Below are 24,225 nucleotides of genomic sequence, written 5' to 3' on the forward strand. Positions count from 1 at the left end.
TGTATCTAAGCAGCACTTATGTCAGGGCATTTCAAACCACTCTGAGGCTAAGGCTTTCATTATTAGAACAGGAGAAACTTTAAACCTGTAAAGTGGAAGTTCAAGAAAAGGTTAAAAGTGAACTTGCTCTTTCTACATTCCAATAAAGCATATTTTGACGAATGTTGATGAGATAACTGGAGGCAGAAATTCAACAAGCAAATAACATCTGAGATAATAAGCAACAAACAACACTTACACACAGATATCAAACTGAGGCACAGTGAAATGTTGCTGTACATCAAAAGAACACACAAAATATACCCAAAGATAAAAAACAATCAACCCGCACAAGCTGCCAAAGAAACCTTATTTTGACACTTATGAGTCCTTGCCTTGTAACTGCAGATCTGCCCAATTCATGATCAGATTAAAGTTCCGGCACTTCCTCCACAGTAGAGACAATAACACTTCTTTAACCAAAATGCATGTTAACATTTAGCGCAAAATCAGAAACAAAATACACAGAAGCTGCAACATTTCACACGAATCCTTGGGCTTCCTTTTTCAACTTTATAGCATATCTTCAGAACCAGTTCTGTCATCATTATATTGCATGCTGGTTATGTAAGTGATACATGTAATTGAGATTTATTGTCAAATTATATGTTTTTGACAAGTTTTATTTAAGTATCTATTAGGGATGGATTCAATGAGGTGGGTAACATCAAAGGCAACATCATATGGCAATGATCATTTATATTATGTATCAAACAAATACGCTGATAAATTAAATATGTTATTATTTATAATGGAACATGCAGGTGAACAGATTCAAGAACAAGAGCCCCTCCCATCGGAAGGTGTGAATGGCGTCATATGTTTGTTAGCTCAGCTCCAGCGCCTGTGGCCTGTAGTTCGGTGATCCTTGAACACCCTCCCCCAAGTCTGGAACTGGTCAGGTCTGGGTCCATAAGGCACGAGTGGGCCCAGTCAACGTTTTTAATTAGAGGCGGCCACGGCATTCAGCTGGTGTTTGCCCGAAGATTGTTCCGGGGGTGAGCCGCATCCACACCCTAAATGGTAGCACGGCACACCAGAGAAGAGGCATGTGGCCCTGGGGGAATTTGGAGTTACCCGGCAAGTGCCTGTGAGTGGGCTGCTCACCTGTGGATCAGGGAAACGGGGGGCGAAGGAAGCCACAAGCTAGACACCAGCACCTGTGACCGCACGTGAGGGGGCACCATAGTTGCGAAGCTCATTAAGTATATCACAGTGGAGAAGGGCCGACCCCGGGGGAAACTGGGGCTAATCCGTTGGGAGCTGGAGACCAGGCTCATTCACTGAGTGACAGACTGACAGGGGGGACCGAACTTAGACGCCCGAATAACATCCGCGCCCAGGAGAGTGGTGCAGTCAGGCTCATTAACGTAGCAGCGGTGGGTGTGAGCAGGTCCCGGGAGACTTCTGGATTTACAGGGAAGAGCTTGCAACAAAATGTAGGCAAGGTGATGGATTGACTTACATGAAAGGGTGTAGGGAAGTGGGTTCTAGTTGCTGTACCTTGTCACTTTTTGCCTGGATTGTAGATGCAATTTTTACTGAAGTGTACTGGGTTCCTGCTAACCACGTCCCCCGTGCCAGTGGTCCTTACCTAAAGCAAGACACCTAATCACTTGATCGCGAAGTGACCAGGCGCTTCAGGACCCTATAAGTCCCTAGTAAATGGTAGCCCTGGTAGCTTGGGCATGGGTACCGAATAGGGACCCTCAGAGTTGCAGCACAATTTATGCCACTCTGAGGGACCCACTACCAACCTTATGGAGACTGCCATTGCAGGCTGCGTGACAAGGTGCTCCCAAAACTAAAAACACAGCATAACACACATTCTGTGTACTATGTCCTCTAAACACTGCATGCAATATATGTAAGTTCCCCCTCTAGCAGGCCTTACACACCAAAGGCAGGGTGCATTATATTACACATGAGGGAATATCTGCATGAGCAGATGTGCCCCTGCTATGTCTTTGTTGATTCTTATAGATAGTGAGTGAACAGGGAAGCCATTTTAAGTACTTGTGCCTGACACTGGTCACTAAGAGATACCCAGCTACATGATGGCTTCACTGAAAATATGGATGTTTGGCATCAAACATCTCAGAATATTAAACCCTCACTGATGCCAGTGAGGGATTTATTAATAACTGTACCCAGAGGACACCTTTGAGGTGCCCCGTGAAAACCTACCAGCTACTGGTGCACTGACTTACTGGTCCTGACCAGTTCAATCACCACAGACAAATGTCTGCCTGTCTGCCCCCGTCCCTCCCACCCCCCACGTTGAGTGCCAGCGCTCTCGAGGGCCTGAGACAAAGGCCTGCTCTGGACAGAGGTGTGACCTCCTCTCCAGGCAGGATGGACATTCCAGCGAGGGGAGCTTCAATGGCCTTGCTGCCTTTGTAATGGGGACCAACGCCCCTGTCCTGACCACACTTATGGCAGCAGCACAGGAGGGAAAATTAGCTAAATTGGGAGAAATGCCCACTTCATGCCAGTACCATCCCCAAGGTGGACGAGCTGCAGTGAACATTACTTTTCAAATTCCTCCATCTTGTTTGGAAGGAATTAGGCACCTAGGGTTAGAGTTATGCCCACTGTAGGAAGATGGCCTGGTGTGTGGTGGGTACCTATGGTACTTACACCGTATACAAGGCATCCCCTATTAGTGTAGTGTAGGCAGTGTCTAAGAGCCAGGCTCTCTAGAGGTCGCTGTGGATGAGCAGCCAAGGCTTTTCTAGGAGACATGCAAAGCTCATGCAATACTACTGTAGTCACACAGCTCTTACACACATGAAAGAATACACTCTTCTTACAGACGATTACAAAAATAAAGTTACTTTATTCAGTTAACACTACACAAAAATAATATAGAGGCAATACTCCCTTAGGAGGTAAGTAATGCACAAGATACATACGCTAGTAGTCAGAAATAGGCATAAGAATAGTTAGAAAAATAGTGTAAATAGTGTAAACACAATAGAGGATAGTGGACTTGGGGGAAGCACACACCATATACTAAAAAAATGGAATGTGAGCATTTCACCCCCACTCAGGTAAGTGGAGTGTGTAGAGGGTCGCTGGGGGTACCAGGAAAGCCCAAAGGTAAGTACCACAACACTCCCCAGCAAACAGAAAGCAAGAGTAAATTACTAGAATGTCCCCAGAATGCCCACTTAGAAGAAAAGAAGAGCATTGCAAAACCCAGAGACGATTGCAAGAGACCAACAGTGGATTCCTGAAGAAGAAGACCTGTGGAAAGAGGGGACCAAGTCCAGAAGGCACAGCAGAGTCCAGTGGGGGCAGGAGCCTCTACCCACCAAGCTGAGGATTGCAGGAGTTGGTCAACGGTGCAGAAAGAAAGTCAGCACTGCAGCCCTGGAGTCGGAGTCGGGTTCCTGGAGGATGCAGGTGATGTCCCACGTCAGAAGTAAGGTTGCAGTCGGGTTTGCGTGTCCAGATTTTACCAATAAGCCTTGGCACAGGCAAAACTCGCGGCTGGCAGAAAATGGTGCTGCCAGGGACCAGCAAGGCCCAGGAGGACTGAGCCCAGGAGGGCATATGGGAGGGGACCCTCAGCGTCGCAGAGAGCCCACAGAAGCACAGGCAGCACACACAAGAGCCCACAGGAGATGCAAAAGCAGCACTATGAAAAGGAGTCCCACGCAGCAGGAGAGTCACTCAGAAAGGTGTGCATCGCAGGAAGGAGTGTTGGGCGCGGAGCTACACAAAGACTGAAGGCCCCTTGAAAGAAGTGCCAACAAGCCTTGGCAGCTGCAAAGGACGTAGTGCATGGGGGAACTGTCCTGCATGGGCAGGCAAGGGCTTACCGTTACCCAAGTTGGACAGCTGGTAGAAAGGATCTTTTGGACCACTTCCGATAACTACCCGTGTTGCAGGATCCACGCAGCCGGTCAATGATGCTGTTGATGCCTGCATTGCAGGGAAGTGACTCCTTCACTCCAAGGGAGATTCCTCCTTCTTTCCTGTGCAGAATGAGGACAGGCTGTCCTCAGAGGATGCAAAACCAGGGAAATGTTGCAAAAACTGTAATGACCCAGAGAAACAATTTTGCAGGCGAAGTCTTATTCTTTGTTGCAGATTGTCGGGTCCTGGAGAGTCCAGATGCAGTTTCTTTGGTCAGAAGTCGAAGTAAGGGATGCAGAGGAATCCTGCTGAAATCTTGCAAGTTGAATCTGAGGAACCACCCAAAGGAGAGACCCTAAATAGCCCTGTAAGGGGTATTGATCACCTAGCTGGGTGACCACCTATCAGGAGGGGGGTCCGACGTCACCTGCCTGGCCTGGCCACTCAGATGGTCCCAGAGTTCCCTGCAAACCTTGTATTCAAGATGGCAGAAACCCAGGGACCCTGTGGAGGAGTTCAGGGCACCACCCCCGGGGTGGTGATGAGCAGGGGAGTGGTTACTCTCCTTTCCATTGACTAGTTTAGTGCCAGAGCAGGGACTGGAGGTCCCTGAACCTGTGTAGACTGGGGTATGCACGGAGGGCACCAAATGTGCTCTTCAATGCATACAAGTGGCTTTGGGAGGCTACCCCTCCCAAGCCATGTAACACCTATTTCCAAAGGGAGAGGGTGTAACATTTCCAAAGGGGGAGGGTGTAACACCCCTCTCCCAAAGGAAATCCTTTGTTCTGCCTTCCTGGGCTTTAACTGCTCAAGGAACAGGAGGGCAGAAGCCTGACTGTGGGGTGGCAGCAGCTGGGGCTACATGGAAAACCTCAGAAGGCTGTAGGAGCAATGCTGGGGTCCTCTAAGGAGCAACCAGAGTCTATGGAATCATACAACCAATACTTGCAAAAGTTTTGGAGTATGAGTTCAACATGTTTGATACCAAACATGCATTGGTTCGGGGTCACCATTATGTAGCTGGACATAGGTGTTGACCTATGTCCAAGTACACACGTAAAATGGCGTCCCTAGACTCACAAAGTACAGAAAAGTGGGTCTGGAGTTTGTGGGGGTACCTCTACTAGTGTAGGGGTGCCCTCACACACAGGTACCTGCACCCTGCCGTCTGGGCTGAGAGGGCCTACTATAGGGGTGACATAGTGCCCTGGTGCAGTGACCTTTAGTGAGAACGGGTGTATGCACCCAGTTCACGAAGTCTACAATGGCAGTCCTGCAGAACCCTTTGCATGGGCTCCCTATCGGTGGCAGAATAACTGCTGCATCCCATAGGGATCCCCTGGAACCCCAATGCCCTAGGTACTAGAAGCTTACATGGGGGCACCAGTATGCCAATTGTGGGATGAAATACAGAGTTTTTGGGAGAGAGTGCGTATTCACTGGGGTCCTGGTTAGCAGGATCGCAGTGAACACAGTCAAACACACTGACATCAGCCAGAAAATGGGGTAACCATGCTCCAGAAAAAGGGTACATTCCTATACCCACTTCCCAGTGGAAGTGGTCATAAGTGTGCAGTCATCCTAAAAGTGGTCAGCTGATTGGCTACCACCTGGCACTCCCTGTAACGCCCCTAAATTGAGTATTTAGGCAGCATCCCTGAACCCTAGAACTCAGATTTTTCACAACCTAAGAAGACCGAGACAAAGAAGAGTTGCACCTGCAGAAGAGGAAAAGAAGAAACAGCTGACCTGGACCCAGCCCTTCCAGCCTGCCTGCTGACCTCGAAGTATCCTGCACAATAATCCAACTCGTACAGCCTTCAATAAAGACTTGAATCTCCTGTGTGCAGCGGAATTGCCCTGCAAGAAGAAAACTCCAAAGAAAAGACTCTGCAGCTGCAGGACCTAGGAAACCCGACACCCGAAGTGACCACAGCACCCGACGTAGACCAACCTACGGTGCCAACGCAGGTCACCAGCTGCTCAGAGACAGTCCAGTGTTGTCTCAACAATCTTGGACCTTCCCGGGATGCCTGCAGCCCCTGCAAGCCCACAGGCTTGTGGATAAAGAAAATCCGATATCTCGAGCAACCACTGCACTCGTGACCCCTGACCCTAGCTGAGGTGAGTCACTGGTGCCAACGTTATCCCCCAGCTCCACCCTGGGTCCACCCCTGCCAGACTCCCCCATGACGGCTGCAGCCTCAACACACAGGACCCCGACATCCGTGGAAGTGAAAACCCAAAGCCTAAAGACACTCCTCCATCTGTCGCTCCTGGGCACAGGAGAAGAGGACCAAAGGTGCACCTGCATTCCCGAGCACCCCAAGTCTATCTACTTGTTTACCCCAGACTGACTTCCTAGTCAGAGCCTGCAGGCTGCCTTCATGAGGACCAAACTCTCATAGGAAACCACTGGGCGTCCAACCCCTTACTGCACACCTCTGCACCTGGCCACCCCAATGCTCCTCGGTGTGACCTGTTGGTCTGGTTCGGATACGTGGCCAGTACTTACCTTAACTCCCTGAGATTGGCTTTGTAAGTCATTATTAACCCAGTCTTTGCTGAACATTGTTTTCCTTCATGAGATAACATTGAGAGAACTCGGAAAATTGCACTGTCTATTTCTAACATTGCAAAGTATTTATGCTTAAGAGTTTACTTATAGGACTACAAAGTTCTTGGGTTTGAAATATATATAAAAGAATCATTTTTCTAAATTGATCTCAGATTTATTCTTGAGTGTGGGGGGGGGGGTCAACAGACGTACAAGTTACTTACCTTCGGCAACGAAATATCTGGTAGAGACATATTCTAGTTGCAGATTCCTTACCTTAGAATTTTCCCCCAGCCGTCAGACTGGATCCGGAGATTTTTTCTTCGAGCAATACCCTTGTGCGTCGGTAGGTGACGTCGGCCGAATCCACGGCGTCGTTGGTATCATAGTCGCCGTGATGACATAGGAAGTAGTACACAGTGACGTCAGTTTCTTTTCACGACTTTCCATGCCAAAGTGCAGAGCTGCTAAGAACACTGAGATTGGTACGCCACAAATAACAACTTGAAGGGGGAATCCCTGTCCCTAGAAATCAGTTTGCAAGCAGGGAGGATGGGTGGGTCGGTAAGGAATCTGCAACTAGAATAAGTCTCTACCAGCTATTTTGTTACCAAAGGTAAGTAACTTGTACATCTGACAAAGACTTCTAGTTGCAGATTCCTTTCCTTAGAATAGATACCCAAGCAATGCCATCCTCGGAGGTGGGCTGCAAACAAAGATCATACTAGAAAGTACTGCTGGACCGAACGACCAAAGTAGCCATCCCGACAGACCTGACTGTCCAGGCAGTAGTGTTTAGCAAAGGTATGCAAGGATGCCCATGTAGCTGCCTGGCAGATATCCAGGACAGGAACTCTGCGTGCTAACGCTGTGGAAGCAGCAGTCGTTCTGGTGGAATTAGCGCGTTTGGGTGGAGAACTGTCCCCTGTTGGTGCAACCGAAGATCCGCCCGAAGAGGCAGTCTGAGTGGAGGATCGGTGGCCATGCTCAATAGCTCTGGATACCATACTCACCGTGCCCAGTCTGGAACCACCAAGATGACTTGGGCCGGGAGACAAAAAGCATCTCCAAGCAAGTGCCACCTTGGAAACTCCAACACGCAAAACAGCTGACAGTGTGCGTTCTCTGCGGAGGCGAACAGATCTAACCAAGGCTGACCCCATTGCTGAAAGAGACCTTGCGCCACCTCCGGATGGGGACGCCATTCGTGATCCGCTGTGCATCGATGGCTGGGTTCGCCCGCACTGGCGTTGAGAGAACCCGCCAGATGTTGAACTGAGGGTAATGCCCTGATGTTCCAGCCATGTCCAGAGGCGTAGTGCCTGCTGACAAAGGGTCCAAGACCCTACTCCGCTTTGTTTGTTGCAGTACCACATGGCGGTAGTATTGTCCGTGAACACCTGCACTACTTTCCCTTTGAGAAAGGGAACAAATGCTTTCAACGCAAGCCTGATTGCCCAGAGCTCCAGAAGATCGATATGGAGCCCAGACTCCGCTGGAGACCAGAGGCCTCTGATCTCCGCCTTTCCTATGTGGCCACCCCAACCCAGAAGCAACACATATGTCACTATGGATAGATCTGGCTGGGTAAGGGAGAGGGATCTGCCGTGGACCCAATGCGGATTCGGAAGCCACCACCGCAGGCCTTTTGCAGTCCCCTCCGAGACCTGGGCCATGTCAGAGAGATTCCCCTGATGTTGCGCCCACTGGAACTTCAAGTCCCACTGCAGAGCCCACATATGCCATCTGGCATGTGTCACTAGCAGAATGAAGGAGGCCATAAGGCCCAGCAGCATCAGAGTCATTTTCATGCAGTGTTTAGGGGACATGGCATACAGTCTTGTGTGCCATGTTGTGTTTTCAATTACGGGGGTGCCTTCTCATGCAGTCTGCAATGGCTATATGCATAAGGTTAGTGCTGGGTCCCTCAGAGAGACACAAGTTGTGCTGCAGGTCTGAGGGGCCCTCTTCATTACCCATGCCCTAGTTACCGGGGGTACCATTTACTAGGGACTTATAGGTGGCTTGTTGGAAAGTCACTGTTTTTGGCTAGGTTACCCCAACATTTTACCAGTTGTCCGTGTGCTTGGACTGTTTTCATTGGGATCCTGCTAACCAGGACCCTAGTGATTGTGCTCTCTCCTCTAATTTTTGGGTGTCTGGATACCCTTTACACCCCACACGTGGCATACTAGTGTACTGTGTACGTTCCTAGAATATGGTACTCAGGTACCCAGAGCATTGGTACACCAGGGGTCTCCCATGGGCTGTAGCATGTATTATGCCATCCATGGGAGCCCATGAAGCTGTGTCTGCATGCCTGCCATTTGCAGCTGCATGCACCGCTTCACTGCTTGTCACTACACCACGTCACTGTGTCACCCCTGTGGTAGGCCCTACCAGTCCTAAGGGCAAGGGTGCAGATCCCTGAGTATGTGGGCAACCCTGCATGAGCAGAGGTGCCCCTGCGAACTCCAGTTCAAATTCCCTGGACTCCGTAAGTGCGGGAAGCCACTTTAGCTATGTACTGGCCATAGGCCATAGGTCACTACGTATGGCCCAGCTACATAATGCAGACTCCGAACCTAGGCATTATTGGTATCAAACATGTCAGAATCATACCTCAATACTTGATTTCATGCACTCTGGTGGCTCCTTTGAGGACCCCCCCCCCCCCAATATTTCTACTACCAATTTTCCAGGGTCTGCGAGCAGTGCACGCTGCTGCAGCCTCCTAGACAGGGTTCTGCCTTCCCCCTGCTTGACCAGCTCAAGCAGGGGAAGGCAGAACAAAGGATTTCCTGAGGGAGAGGGGGCAGCCTCCTCTCCCTTGGAAATAGGCGTTTTAGGGCTGGGGAGGGGTAGCCTCCCCACGCCACCTGCTTGCTTTGAAGGGCACATTTGGTGCCCTCCTTGCATAATCCGGTTTGCACCAGTCCAGGGACTACCGGTCCCTGCTCTGGCACAAAACTACACAAAGGAAAGGGGAGTGACCAATCCCCTGCCCATCACCACCCCAGGGGTGGTGTCCAGAGCTCTTCCAGGTGGCCACTTGATTCTGCCACCTTGAAACCAAGAGGCCGAGGTCCCTGAGAGAATCCGAGTTGTCAGGTTAGGCAGGTGACGTCAGTGACCCTCTCTGTATGTACTTATCTTTATTTGTGCAGCAGTGTGTGTGGTTCCTTTCATATGTGATAAATTACTGTGTGACTACTGTGGTGTTGCAATTGCTTTACACTCCTCCTAGATAAGTCTTGGCTGTTTACCACAGCTTCCACTAGAGAGCCCTGGCTTCCTAGACACTGTTACACTTACTAATAGCGGTTGCCTAGACCTGGTATAAGGTGCCAACACCATAGGTGTCCAACACACACCAGGCCAGACTGCTACAGGGCTGAAGTGCCAAGTCTCTTGGGGATCAAATGGGGGGTACTGAAACCAGAACCCAGCTCTCTACGGTCCACCCCCACCAGTCTCCCCCATGACGCCTGCAGCCTCAACATACAGGATCCCCTGACAGCGAGTGCTCCTGGATGTGAAAACCTGACACCTAAAGACACCCCTGCATCCGTCGTTCCTGGGCACAGGAGAAGAGGACCAAAGGTGCACCTACGTCCCGAGCACCCCAAGTCTACTACCTACCTGCTTGTTGTCCCTGACTGGCTGCCCAGCCAGAGTCTGCAGCTTGTCTTCACGAGGACCAAAATCCTTTAGGAAACCATTGGGCACCCAATGCCTAACTACCCCAATGCCACCCGGGGTGACCCGTTGGTGAGGTTCTGATCAATGGCCATTACTTAACTTAACTCCCCAAGATAGGCTTTGTAAATTGTTGCTAACCCAGTGTTTGCTAAACATTGTAATACTCCATAGGATAACACTGAGGGAATTCTGAAAATGCACTGTGTCTATTTTTGAAATTGCACAGTATTTATGCTTAAAAGCCTACTTACCTGATTACGAACTTCTTGCATTTTAAACATATAGAAAAAGAACTGTTAATTTTCTAAATTGGCCTCAGAATTTTCTTTGTGTGTCTCGTTTATTGCCTCTGTGAGTACAAAAAATGCTTAGCACTACCCTCTGATAAGCATAACTGCTCGCCCACACTACCACAAATAGAGCATTAGTCCTATCTACTTTTGCCTCTGCATTACCGATTGGGGATCCACTGACAGTGTACTTCATTTTAGTGCACTATATGGAGTGCCAGCTTCCTACATTGGATAGAGAAGCTCTCAGGGGTGTGGTGCTGTGTCAGAAAACTTCTGTCCCCTGGGGGGGGGGCGATGGCGGGCAGTTGTTCTGTTCCCACGAGCCCCTGTGCTGGGTTTGGACCAGGTATGCTGTAGGACATCCGTGAGGTTCTCATTAAACGGCAGCATGGGCTCGGAGGAGGAAGTTCCACGTTGAAACACCTCTGTTAGAAGGTGAGCCCTGACAGCCACCGAAGGCAACTCAAGGTCCAGGACCTCAGCTGCTCTTCTCATCACCACAGAATGGGAAGCTCCCTCCTTTGCAGCCACGAAAGGGGGAGAAAGCATGCCAATATTTGGAGAAGTGTCCAGTTTGCTGGCTTCACCCAAGTCTGTACGCCCCTCCATAGGATCCAGAAGCTGGTATTCTAAAGGGTCCAGCCATACCTCCCTTTCTTCACCGTAGCGTAGTCCATAAGAAAGGGGCTCCGGATCCGACAAAGGAGGCAAGTCTCCTGCCAGTCTCTGTGTCATATGAAGCCCATTCAGGGTCAGGTCAGAGACAGGGATAAAATTGGGGGTGGCACCGCCTGTGGGTGCGGGCAGCGCCAGGAGCATCAGGGCCGGCACTGGGGAAGTTCAGAATGGTATGACAGACATCAGTCTGAATCCAGGACTGGATCCATGGGTGCCCCTCAGCACTGAAACCACTGGTGCAAACCCCAAAGGGGGCCCTTCCTACTCCATGGTGACCAAAGATGCTCCAGCGGTGTTGGACTACCCAAAAATGGGGTACATGGCCTCATAAAACTCTAAGTGGAGCAGGGGTCTCTCGGCTCCCGGAAACTCGGGTCGATGTGGAGTCAGCCTGCGCACAGGATCCACAGAGCAAGGCCTAGAACGTCGATGCTCCAATGCCTCATCGGCGGATGGAAGATGAGAAGTCCGGGAACGCTTTGACTTTTTAGATTTCTTTTTGTGTCTTGACTTACCCAATAAAGTTGAAAAAAGTCAGTAAAAAGTTGACTGAGGGGTAAGCTTTCTTTTGATCAGCACTGGTTGGCATGGACAGAAAAGGCCTGAACCTATGTAGGGACCGCAATGTCAAATCCAGTGCGGACGATGCGGAGCCGATCAACACCACCAAACGGCGAGTAGGGGTACTGCTCAAGAAAATTCTCCTGATCCAGTCTGACACCTCGGGGAAATTCAAAGATAAGGAATCTGCAACAGAAGTCTCTATCAGATTTCTTTCTTGTACTAGAGAAAATAAGTATCTTTTTGAGGTAGTTTAAAGATTCTTCAAAAGAAAAATACATTTGAGCCTTAAAACCCGCCATAGCAGGGTGTACCGTCCATTAAAAGCCCGCTCCAGCATTAAAGGCCTGAGCGGAAGGCGAGGGCCTGTAACAAGGGAGCAGGCCTTTAATGGCCGGTACAGCCCACCAAAGGTGGACTGTAAGGCTATTAGAACATTCCGCAACTGTAGGACAGAATGTTCTAATAAATAAAACACAGAGCCCAAGGGGACTGAAATCCCCTTGGGCTCCATGAAGCCTTTGTTCACAGCAGGTACTGTGAGACAAACATTAGAATGTTGGCGCTTCATGCTTTTACCAGCCATTAGAAGCCCAGAGCACTCCATTGTCTTCAATGGAGCACCCAACATTCCAGTGTTGTAATTCTGATCTACAGATGCAAGTCTACTCTGCAATTGTAGTTGATACAGTTTTGTACAGAGCAGCATTGAGTACTGAATAATATGTGGCCAGCTAGGTGTTAATTTACTAATGTACTTTACCTGTGTCACTATGGAAGGATAATCCTATCACGGTATGGACTCTTAATAACAAATAATAAAAAAATAAAATAAAAAAAGGGGGCATAATGAAAATTACTGGTAAATAATCTGGACATTCTTGGTCCTAAGAGCAAGCATTTGAAAGCATCTGCAGTTGCTGTCAAGAGAAATCATTGACCACCCAGGGCTTAGCAAGGGACTGAAAATAAGCCTCTTCCCTTAAATTATATCTGGTTCCAAAGGTTTTGTTGTTTCTGAAAAGTGAGCAATCAGGTTGACAGCACTAGAGAAGAGATGAGTTCTCACATTCACATTAATAGATTCTGTGCCGAGCTACTGTTTTCTTAGGAAGTAATCTCAAATGCACACAATTGGTTCGAACATAATGGCCAGAAGAAAAGGTTAACAATCTTTTTTGGGTGGATATACTATTAACCTGCAGATTCCTGAAATGTTTAAAGTCCACAGGCAGACTGGATCCAGAAACTTTTCCATTGCTTATCCGTGCCAGTAGGAGGTGCTAGCATCATCTCAGTAGCAGAAACAATACCAGGGTGTTGTCACTGGAGCTATGTAACATCTGCCTAGGTGCACAGATGTCAGTTCCCAATCCATTTTTTCTGTGTCTTTACAGGTAGATACAAGAAAATCCCAACAATTTTAAGCAGTGCAAAAAACTCAACTGGAACCTTACTATTGATGAGCTCTAACCACCCTTCAGAATGTGAGGCGAGTGGCATCTGTGACAAATCTGAAGGTAGATAGGATATCGGCTAGAAAGACTTATCAAAAGAAAATAACTTTTTTATCTGATGGATACTTTCACCTGCAGATCCCTTGCCTGTTCAATACATTCAGATGTAGTCCCCCTCACAGCTAGTTAGTCTGAATGTGTGGTTAAACAAGCAAATCCTAGAGCTCATATGTGTGTAAATGGTCTTCCCTTCTCACCTCTGAATTCAAGCAATAATGCTTAGCAAAGATGAGAAGGAAAGTCCATGTTGCGACACAACTAACCTCAGCCATCAAAACAAACCTAGGGGGCACCTATGTACAAGACTTTGGTATGGTGGAGTGAGCATGGATGTTCTCTGGCAGTTCTATTTTGGCAAGGACACAGCACGTGTATACATGGTTATACAGATTACTATCCAGTGAGGTAAATTCAAATCTGAAAGCCCTCGCTTTTCTTGATACCTACACACCTGGTTCTCAGACCTAATCTCCTTAGTGTGGTTTGTATGTTATGTGTATTTGTAAAGCTCAGTATCATCCACAAGGCTATCCCGGCCCTTAGCAGGTGAGGGTGTCTAGTCCTTCCTAAGTTAGGTTGGTTGGTTGAAAAGAGAGGTTTTCATCTTCTTGCAGAACTCAAATAGAGGAGATTATGATGTGGAAAGGGAGGCCGTTTCATGTTTTAGAAGTGGTGCAAGAGACCGCCTGACATCCTGATACGGTTCAGTGTATTGTGTGTGATTTCTGCAAGAAGTCCTGCAAAGCAGAGGGGTCTGGGTGGTTGGTGAAAGGAGATGCAACTGTTGAGGCAGGCGGGGCCCAAGGTGTGTTGTTCCTTGAATGTGTGAGTGAGGGGACAGAAATTAGCACATATGAGCAGCAAGAGCCTGTGGAGCACCCGGAGGAGTGGTGCGAGTTCTGTTGGAGAGGTTGAGGATGAGTTTGGCTGCGGAGTTCTGGATGGTTTGTGATCTTCCAGTTGGTGAGTTGCTTGGTGATCTGGATGTGGGTCTGAGTTCGGCCGGCCACTACTTAGGCTCCCAAGGTGAGGTGTTCTTGAAGAAGATCACTACTTCTGTCTTTTCAGTGTTGAGCTTGAGATAGCTGGCTTTCATCCACTTAGTGACTTCGATCATGCAGGCAGTGAACAAGTTTCTTGTGTTGGAGGTCTTGTCCAAGGGGGAAGAGTATGAGATGTGTGCCGTTCGTGTTGGAGAGGATGTTGATGCTGTGTGCGTGGATGACATAGGCAAAAGTAATTAATGCATTGAAGAGAGTGGGGCCTACAGATGAGTTTGCGGGCTTCCAAGGAGAAAGGTGCCAGGCTGACAGATTGTGTTTGACCCGTTAAGAAAGAGACGATCCAGCAGAGATCGCATCCTTGGATGCCAGTCTTATGCATGAGCCTAGTGAGGATGGGGTGGGAGACTGTTTCAAAAGCGGCAGAGAGGTCCAGGAGAACGATGGCTGCTGAGTCCCCTCTGGCAAGGATCATGTGGATGTCATCTGTGGTGGCGATGAGTGCCGTTTCTGTACTGTGGTTGGGCCTGACTGTGTGGCATCAAGGAGCTGGTGCTTGCTGAGGTGGTTAATGAGGCATTTGATGATTAGTTTCTCTAAGTCCTTGCCTGGATATGGCTGGAGGGAGATAGATTTGTAGTTGGAAAGCATGGTGGGGTCAGCCGATGGTTTGATCATCAGGGCTGTGATGGTGGCATGTTTCCAGGTGTCCAGGCATGTGGCCAAGTAGATGGAGGATTTGAGGATGAGTGTTGGAACTTAGCTGGTTGGTAGGAGTCATTTGTTTAAGGCATAGTGGGGCAAGGATGACCATCCAGTTGGGGGCCCCATGGCAGCAGCAGTTCTGACTGTAGTGATGGTGTGCAATGAGGTCAGGGTTGTCTTCTTCAGTTGTGGTGGGATGTTGAGTTTCAACAATGACTGGGTCCCTTTGAGGGTCAAAGGTGTCACGTGAGGTGATTTTCTTACAGAAGAATTCAGTTGGCTCGTTGCAAAGGTCTTACGAGAGGGTGATGTTGCTGGAGGTTAAATCTTTGATGATGACCAAGATTTCCTCGCTGCTGTTTTTGTTGGTATCGATCCAGTCTGCAAGAGTTATGTGCTTGGTTTTCAGTATCTGCTGGTGGTAGTATCTTAGGGCGGATTTTGAGACGTTATCTGTGGTGTCCCCCTTTGAGTACTAGCTAGCCTGTGGTCTGACTCTTTCCGTTGGATTGTGCTTGAGGTGAGCTAGGGTGTTGTTGCATGCAGTGATCCTGTTGTTGAGGTTCTTGAAGGCAAGCTGCAGGTGTGTTTGGGCAAGGGAGCAAAAAAGGCGGAAACCCAGTTTTCTTCTGTGATGCTTTTCCAGCTGCGACAGATAGGTCTCTGATGGTGTGGGATGGGCATGTTGATATTGATGAGGGCATGGTCTGTCCAAGTCATAGATGCTGGCTTGCCAACTGCGATGTTGCTAATCGAGGAGAAAATCAGGTCCAATAGGTATCTGGCAGTGTGAGTGCGTTCGGTAACATGCAGGGCAAGGCCGAGGTTTCCAAGGTTTTCGGGAAGGGTATAGAGTTTGGGTTTATGCAGTATTCTAAGTGAAAGCCTCAGACGAGGAGGAAGTCTCTGAGGTGTTAAGGATCAGGGCTTTGATGAAGTCTGGTATGTTGGTAGGTGAAGGCCCATGTGATCTATATTCAAGTGTTTCGCCCAGGGAGAAGTTGACTGAAATCCATATCTTGAATGTGTTTCTGATGGGGATGTCCATGTAGGTGGTGCAGCTGATTGTGACTCCGCCTCCGGGCTTGTGCTGACAGTCTTGCTGAGTGATCTTGCAACCGGAGGGGATGGCTGTAGTGGTGTCCCATGCAGAGGTTTGGTTTAGCTATGTTTCCCTCAGGAAGAGCAGCAGGCCTGGAGTGTGGTTGTGCAGTAGGTCCCATATCACTGTGGTATGTTTGGAGGGGCATGCATGCATATGTGCATGTTGTGTGGGTGGTAGTTGATCTGTGTGAAAAGGATGGTTGGTTTGTGTGAGCGAGTGGGAGTGGGTGTGAAACAGTGCATGAGAACTTCTATGAGGCACATGTGAATGCTACTATTTTGTGCAGTGTGACAGCACTGCTGCACGCAGCAGGTGGGCTTAAGAGCATAGAAAAGTGCAGCAGGGTTGTGGTGGGGAAGGGGAGGACCAGGGCTCCTGGCACTGGGTGTGGTTCACGCACAGCGAGGCTTGCCTTTGGTGCACTAGCTGCCTGCCCACAGCACACATCCACTGTGCGACCGCACTGCAGCCACCATTATGTATTTCTGGGGCGTGGGGAAAAGCTCATGGAGCGGTGTGCAATGGATGATGAATGAAGTCCTCTTGCCTGGATCCTTTTTTTTAAAGATGGTTTTAGCAGGAAACCACTGTCACTAATTCCTATGCAGATGAATGACAGGAAATGTAGTGATGTCACTTCCTGTACAGATGGATGATGAGAAATGCTCACGCTTGGATTCTTTTTCTAAGTAAGGTTTAGTAGGAAATACATATGACTGCTCGTCTGGGATGCATCCTGTGTAATCTGTTTTGTTCATTAGTGTGGAGAAGTGAATTCTACAAGGTAGGAAGTATAACAGATTGTTCCAGATGGAAAGGAGACAACAGATTTGGTAGATAAGCTGCTTCAGAATGTGAAAGACAAAAGGCCTGTCAATGCTTGCAGCTCACAGACGCACAAGGCTGAGATAACAGCCACAGTCCTAACTGGCAGCTGTGAAGGAGCCCAAAGAAGAACCTATCAGAATAAGGTCAAGACCAGATTTAAATTCTACTAAGGCATAACAACAGAGGTTGTCAGACACCTCCACCCTAATGTGTCAGTGTCTTGAAGAAATTGGTAATTGGAGACTCAAAAAAGGGAAGGCTTATGAGGAAAGAAGATAAATGCAGAAAAGGCGGCAATGAATCCTTTGACTATGCCCTGGGCAGAGGCTTGCTGGACCAATGAAATAGTAAAACTGAGGACCTTGGACAAGTGCACTTTCAATTGGTCTTTATTTTGTGCAGAACACCAAGCAACATATCTGTCAACTCCAGAATAGTCCCATGAGAAGCATGAAAAGACATCCCTTGAGACAGGTGATCCTCCACCGACCACCAGATGAGGTCAAAGAGTCCTGGTAAATTGTAAATGTGTCAGACAGAACTTCTGCATGCTGTAACCATAACCACCGAAGGCACCAATGGAGAGCCCTCATGTGCCATTGTGTGTATATGATCAGAAGTTTTGCGTAAGGCCAATAAATTTACCAGGCAAAAAATGGGCCTGGAAACAGAGTTCCCTCCCGAAACATAAGAATACTATTGCAAATGGTCTGGATCCTCTGCGAGAAAAAGGACAGCTCAACGGATGTTGTGTTCAGTACTGCCCTTTTGAACAGGAGGCTTTGAAAAGGCTACAAGTGAGACTTCAACACATTGGTGGAAAAACACAATTTGAAAGCAGGATGCTTTTGTCTGCAGATGGCAACACTATTTGCAATGTGTTGCCTGGAGTAACCAGTCATCTAGGTACTTGAATACAGATATCTTCATCCTTCAGAGATTGGTCATAACCACCACTGTCACCTTGGTGAAGACTGGAAGTGTTGATGTTAATCCAAACAGGACTGCAAACTAGTAGTGGCCAGCGAAGAAATGGAGGTACCCCCTCTGCAACTAAGGAATAAATATGTGGCAATAAGCATCCTGTAAGTCAACATACAACATCCTACAACGTTTTATGAAGATAAAAGTTCAAAAGCCTGAGATCTACGATCATATGAAGACCATTGTCCTTTATGGGACCAAGAAAGTACCCATGATAGCACCTCACTATCCTGCTCTGGGGCAACTCCCCTGCTCCCGTCTGCAGCAGGGCTGCCACCTTCTGATTCAGAATACACAGGTACTTCTCTGAGTGAACAGCCAGGGAAGTATGTGTGGAGGAGTAGTCTGCTGAAAGTGCTATGGTATATCCCCTTCCTATAATTATTAAAACCCAATGGTGTGATATTATGACCCTCCAGATCTGTTGAAAGGAGGATAGTGGTCCTCCAACAGGCCACACATTCTCCTTCAAGGGTGAGCTACAAAAGCTTTCCAGGTGGTGAGGAGGACTGCTGAGCCTGGAGCCTTTTCCTCTGGATTGTCGCTGCAGTTGGTTGGGCTGTTGAATTGACTGGAAACTCTGGCAATACCAAAAGTAAAGGTCCTTCAAGAATCTCTGAAACTTGAAGAACTGCCTCTTGCCCCATATGCAGGAGACTGGTGGCCAAGGGAGCGGGCCATAGCCCACCCGTCTTGAATCTCTTGAAGTCCAAATCAACATTCTCTCCAATGCTACAGGTCCCATTGAATGGCAAATCCATAATGTTCGCCTGCATATCCCAAGAGAATCCACTGGATGGAAGAGAGGCATGCCTCCTCAGGACTACTAAGGATTCCACTGTACTGGCTACAAAATACACTGTGTCCAGTACCTTAAAAATCTGATATGACGCATCCTGTTTAGCCCTCTCCACCCTTCAAAAAGGCTCACTGAGGTTACTGTGAAACTTGGGACCATCGAATTCCCCATCTCTTAAAAGGCATGTGAATACCTAGAAAAAGACAGGTTGCATTCATAGACTGAAGGGTCATATTGGTAATATTTTCATAATGGAAGAAAATGCTTTTTTGCCATACTGCAACCAGTTTTTTCAATGCCCTAGCTGTGGGGACCATGGAGAATAAACCTCAAAATTGATTTCTGCAAGATGAAGCCTTTGCCATCAGGCTTTCTGATGAGAGCTGATTAGCTAGGGACGCAGGGTCCCCTGGTGCAGGCCTGTATCTCCTAGCAATGTGCCTATTAAATGGTGGCCCAAGGTGGGTTTATAGCATGTTGAGCTAATGGGTTCAAGCAGTACTTCATTAAATGGTAACAAAAGTGTTGATGTAGAGGAAGGTAGTTGGAGAACCTGTTAAAATGCTAGCTTTGGCCTCCACTGTGAGTAAGGAAAGATCCAGGATTTCTGCTGTCTTTTTAAGCACCGCACAGAATTATGTCAGTTCAGGAGGGGTAGGGCCTGGTGGACATTCCACTTCTGTCTATGGCAACATGTCCAGGAGAGTGAGATAACTGGTAATGTCTGAAGAAGGGAGGGGCGGTGGCTCAGGTTGAGATAGCTCCTCAGGTCTGGTCTCCTGTATTAGTCTTTACGCCTCCCCCATGGACCTGGTGAACTGCTTTAGATACAGAAGGGTCCTTTGGAAAGGTTGGGGTCAGTGTTGATGCTGCCTGAGGTGACCCAGCAGCGGCTCCGTAATCACTGCTGGGACAGGCACTGACAATGGATCTGGTAGATACTGTACTGCCGAAGAACTCAAAGTCAGGATGAAGCTGTCCAGCATCAGAGGTGTCCATTAAGGGGAATCCTATGGGTCCTGTGGTGCATAGGGCAGACCAGCCAACTAAAATCCACAGAAAGCCCTTAAAAGACCCAGGGGCCCCAAGGTGCCCCAGAGGGGACCAAAGCCTGTCTGAAAAGCACTGGACACTCAAAGTAAATTGGAATGGTTCCCGGCACAGGGGGCAAGGGGACTGGAGGCGGCCCAATGAAGACACCAGAGAAGCCTGTATGTAGGAGGATGGTCCAGCTTATAGTGGGTACCTGATGGTACTTACACCTTGTGCCACGTCCAGTTATCCCTTACTAGAAGATTAGTAGTGTTCTAGCAGCTTAGGCTGATAGAGGTAGCTATAGCAGAGCAGCTTAGGCTGAACGAGGAGACAAGTAAAGCTCCTACTATACCACTTATATCATATAGCACTATAGCACAAGAAACACAATACTCAGTTACCAAAAATAAAGGTACTTTATTTTAGTGACAATGTGCCAAAAATATCTCAGAGGATATACTCCCTTAGGAGGTAAGTAAAATGCACAAAATATACATACAAACCAAAATCAGGTAAGTAAACAGTTAGAAAAGTAGTGCAAACACTTTAGAATACAATAGGATGCAATAGGCCTATGAACAACAGAAACCATATACTACGAAAGTGGAATGCGAACCACTTAGGGACCCCTGGCCTAGTGTAGTGTGTAAAGGGTCGCTGGGAGTGTAAGAAAACAATAAGGGTGTCCAAGATACCCTACCCCAAGACCCTGAAAAGTAGGCGTAAAGTGACCCTACTTCCCCAGAAACTCACTAAAGTTGTGATAGGAGATTCTGCAAAGACCACTACAGACTGCAAAGCACTGAATACAGATTCCTGGACCTGAGGACCTGTAAAGGAAGGGGACCAAGTCCAAGAGTCACGTAAGTGTCCGGAGGGGGGAGGGGAGGGGGAGGAGGGGGTGGGGGGACCAACTAAACCCCGGATGAAGGTACAAAATGGCTGCCTCTGGATGGGAGAAGCTGAAGATTCTGCCACAATGAAAGGTGCCAGGAACTTCTTTGTGCAGATGATGTCCCACGGAGTGCTGGAGGATGCAGAGCTGTTTCTTTGGAGAAAGACCGCAAACAAGCCTTGCTAGCTGCAAAGGTCGTGGTTGAAGAAAAAGGGTCATGCCCGGGGCCCAGGAAGGACCAGGAGGTCGCCACTTGGAAGAGGAGACAGAGGGGGCCCTCAGCAACACAGAGAGCCCACGCACAAGAAGGTAGCACCCACAGAAGTACTTGAACACGGGTTCAAGAAAACTGAGCACAGCGGTCGTCTTAACACTACAAAAGAGGGTCCCACAAAGCCGGTGGTCAACTCAGCGAGTTGAGCACTGCAGGACGGAGTGCTGGGGACCTGGGCTAGGATTCCTTGCAAACGTGCACAGAAGCCCTAGCAGCTGCAGTTCACGCAGTACACAGGATTACTGTCTGGAGAGGGGAGGCAAGGACTTACCTCCTCCAAATTTGGACAGTTGGACCACTGGACAGTCTGGGTCACTTGGGTCCACCACCTGTGTTCCAGGGGCCACGCTCGTCAGGATGAGAGGGGTCCCAGAGTACCGGTGGCGCTGAAGTTTTGGTGCCTGCTGGAGCAGGGGGAAGATTCTGCGATCCACAGGAGATTTCTTCTTGGCTTCCAGTGCAGGGTGAAGGCAGACAGCCCCCCGAGCATGCACCACCAGGAAACAGTTGAGAAAGCCGGCAGGATTAGGCACTACAATGTTGCTGGTAGTCTTCTTGCTACTTTGTTGCAGTTTTACAGGCGTCCTGGAGCAGTCAGCAGTCGATCCTTGGCAGAAGTTGAAGAGGGAGATGCAGAGGAACTCTGGTGAATTCTTGCACGTCGTTATCTGAGGAAAAGCCCACAAGAGAGACCCTAAATAGCCCTCAGAGGAGGATTGGCCACCTAGAGAGGTAAGCACCTATCAGGAGGGGTCTCTGACGTCACCTGCGGGCACTGGTAACCCAGAGGTGTCCATTGTGCCCACACACCTCTGGATTCAAGATGGCAGAGGTCTGGGACACACTGGAGGAGCTCTGGGTACCACCCCTGGGGTGGTGATGGACAGGTGAGTGGTCATTCCTCTTTCCTTTGTCCAGTTTCGCGCCAGAGCAGGGACTGGGGGTTACCTGAACCAGTGTAGACTGGTTTATGCAAGGAGGGCGCAATCTATGCCCTTTAAAGCATTTACAGAGGCTGGGAGAGGCTACTCCTCCCAGCCTTTAACACCTATTTCTAAAGGGAGAGGGTGTAACACCCTCTCTCAGAGGAAATCCTTTGTTCTGCCTTCCTGGGACTGGGCTGCCCAGACCCCAGGAGGGCAGAACCCTGTCTGTGGGGTGGCAGCAGTGGTAGCTGCAGAGAAAACCCCAGAGAGGTGGTTTGGCAGTACCCGGGGTCCATAGTGGAGCCCTGGGGATGCATGGGATTGGCACCCCAATACCAGATTTGGCATGAGGGGGACAATTCCATGATCTTAGACATGTTACATGGTCATATTCGGATTTACCATTGTGAAGCTACAATATAGGTATTGACCTATATGTAGTGCACGCGTGTAATGGTGTCCCAGCACTCACAAAGTCTGGGGAAATTGCCCTGAACTAAGTGGGGGCACCTTGGCTAGTGCCAGGGTGCCCTCACTCTTAGTAACTTTGTACCTAACCTTCACTGAGTGAAGGTTAGACATATAGGTGACTTATAGATTACTTGAGTGCAGTGTAAAATGGCTGTGGAATAACGTGTGCGTTATTTCACTCAGGCTGCAGTGGCAGTCCTGTGTAAGATTTGTCTGAGCTCCCTATGGGTGGCAAAAGAAATGCTGCAGCCCATAGGGATCTCCTGGAACCCCAATACCCTGGGTACCTAGGTACCATATACTAGGGAATTATAAGGGTGTTCCAGTGTGCCAATCAGAATTGGTGAGAATGGTCACTAGCCTATAGTGACACTTTTAAAGGCAAAGAGAGCATAAGCACTGAGGTTCTGGTTAGCAGAGCCTCAGTGACACAGTTAGTCACTACACAGGTACACACATTCAGGCCACAAACTATGAGCACTGGGGTCCTGGCTAGCAGGATCCCAGTGAGACAGGTAAAAACAAACTTACATACATGTAAAAATGGGGGTAACATGCCAGGCAAGATGGTACTTTCCTACACAGTACTTCTGGAGAAAGCTTCTCAAACAGAGCGATGTATATGAGCTCCTGCTCCAAGTGGGACTCTTCAGTAAGTGGGTATATCAAGGCAACTTGCCTCTGGAATTGAACTGGAATCGAGGGGATTCATTGTTTTGCTTCATTCTCTTTTCTTTGGAAGACTTCAAAGATGGTGAGAAGCGCAACATCGAATGAGCCACAGAAAGTGTGGCCTTGGGCCTTGGGCCCTGGGCCCTTCGAAGGTCTTGGGGTACAAATGGCTGCATTGCTGGCACAATCTTCACTTGTGGTACAATCCCAAGTACGACCTCATAAAATGGACAGCTGTTTGATGCAAGTGCAACAGTGTTTAAAACCTTATTTTTACAGCAGTGACGTTTCCCTAGCACTGCACTACATGTTAAGGAGAAAAATCTGCAAGGGGGTAGGGAAAAAAGAGAAATTACAGTGCACAGAGGTGGGCGCTATATGGCTTCAGTGACATTACTCTAGCATCACTTCTGGCACCAATTTAGACCAAGCATCCCCTAGAGCTACGTAAAAGTTTACATGTATATCATGGGGATATTCAACAGGTGAGGAACCTGCATTTGGAAGTATGATTAAGAAAGTTAGCTTCAGAGAGCTGCACAGGAGTTAACCAATTTTTAGACCACGATATTCACTTGAACTGGGGACCACTGGTTTAAATTGCCTATCACACTGTGAAGCACTCATTTGCACCAGTGTTACATAATGTACATAATACATATCATGCAAATACTAACACATTAACATTAAACTAGTGCTAAAGTACATTAAGAGTTAAACAAACCTGATAAAAGGGTTCAGCCCACATTTTGCTCAGATCTGGTGGCTGTGCACTGTCAATGCTAACAGTTGAACAGTGCTCTAGCGACTTCCACTCAGTAAGATGGTTATAGCATTCTAGAGATGCAATTTCCCAGAAATCCTTTTCTGCTTCAGTTGGTGCTCCCTCAGACCATTCCTCTGTGTTAAGCGCCTATCAACAGATAATCAAAAGCATGTCAGATATGAGTTTTAAACCACAATGAGGTGATATTCCTATCAGTCAACTTCACTGGTTTAGCTTTTTCCTTAATGTGTCTTCAATATCCATGCACATCATATTATTACAAATGTTCATATAACATGCTTGCGATCTCTGGTTTCAAATTGTAAAAGAAGCACACGTTACAAAAACAAAAATAACTTTGTGGGCATTTATCTTACTTTAGTCAACTGAGCCAACATAAACTCTCCTAAATGCAATTGTGGATCTCAACATAGAGACAAGAAATTCTTGGAAGGAGTAAGTGTACTTTATCCAGTATTGGATCTTTCATAAATTCACATGCTTGAATCATCCTCGTCGTCGAAGTGGGAGTCCCACAGTACATAAAATA

The 24,225-nt window shown here is 48.2% G+C and overlaps 1 protein-coding gene across 2 annotated transcripts in view; it reads right to left on the reverse strand.

Annotated features, from left to right (window-relative positions):
* Positions 1–24,225, reverse strand: part of PRKDC (protein kinase, DNA-activated, catalytic subunit) — a 2,139,921-nt gene that overhangs the window by 605,702 nt on the left and 1,509,994 nt on the right. For both annotated transcript variants that reach the window (XM_069220133.1, XM_069220131.1), the window contains exon 65: positions 23,634–23,822. In XM_069220133.1, coding sequence (XP_069076234.1) covers positions 23,634–23,822 — 189 coding nt within the window. The remainder of the gene's footprint in view (positions 1–23,633; positions 23,823–24,225) is intronic.

Source organism: Pleurodeles waltl, chromosome 2_2 (genome assembly GCF_031143425.1).
Source record: "Pleurodeles waltl isolate 20211129_DDA chromosome 2_2, aPleWal1.hap1.20221129, whole genome shotgun sequence".
Lineage (NCBI taxonomy): Eukaryota > Metazoa > Chordata > Amphibia > Caudata > Salamandridae > Pleurodeles > Pleurodeles waltl.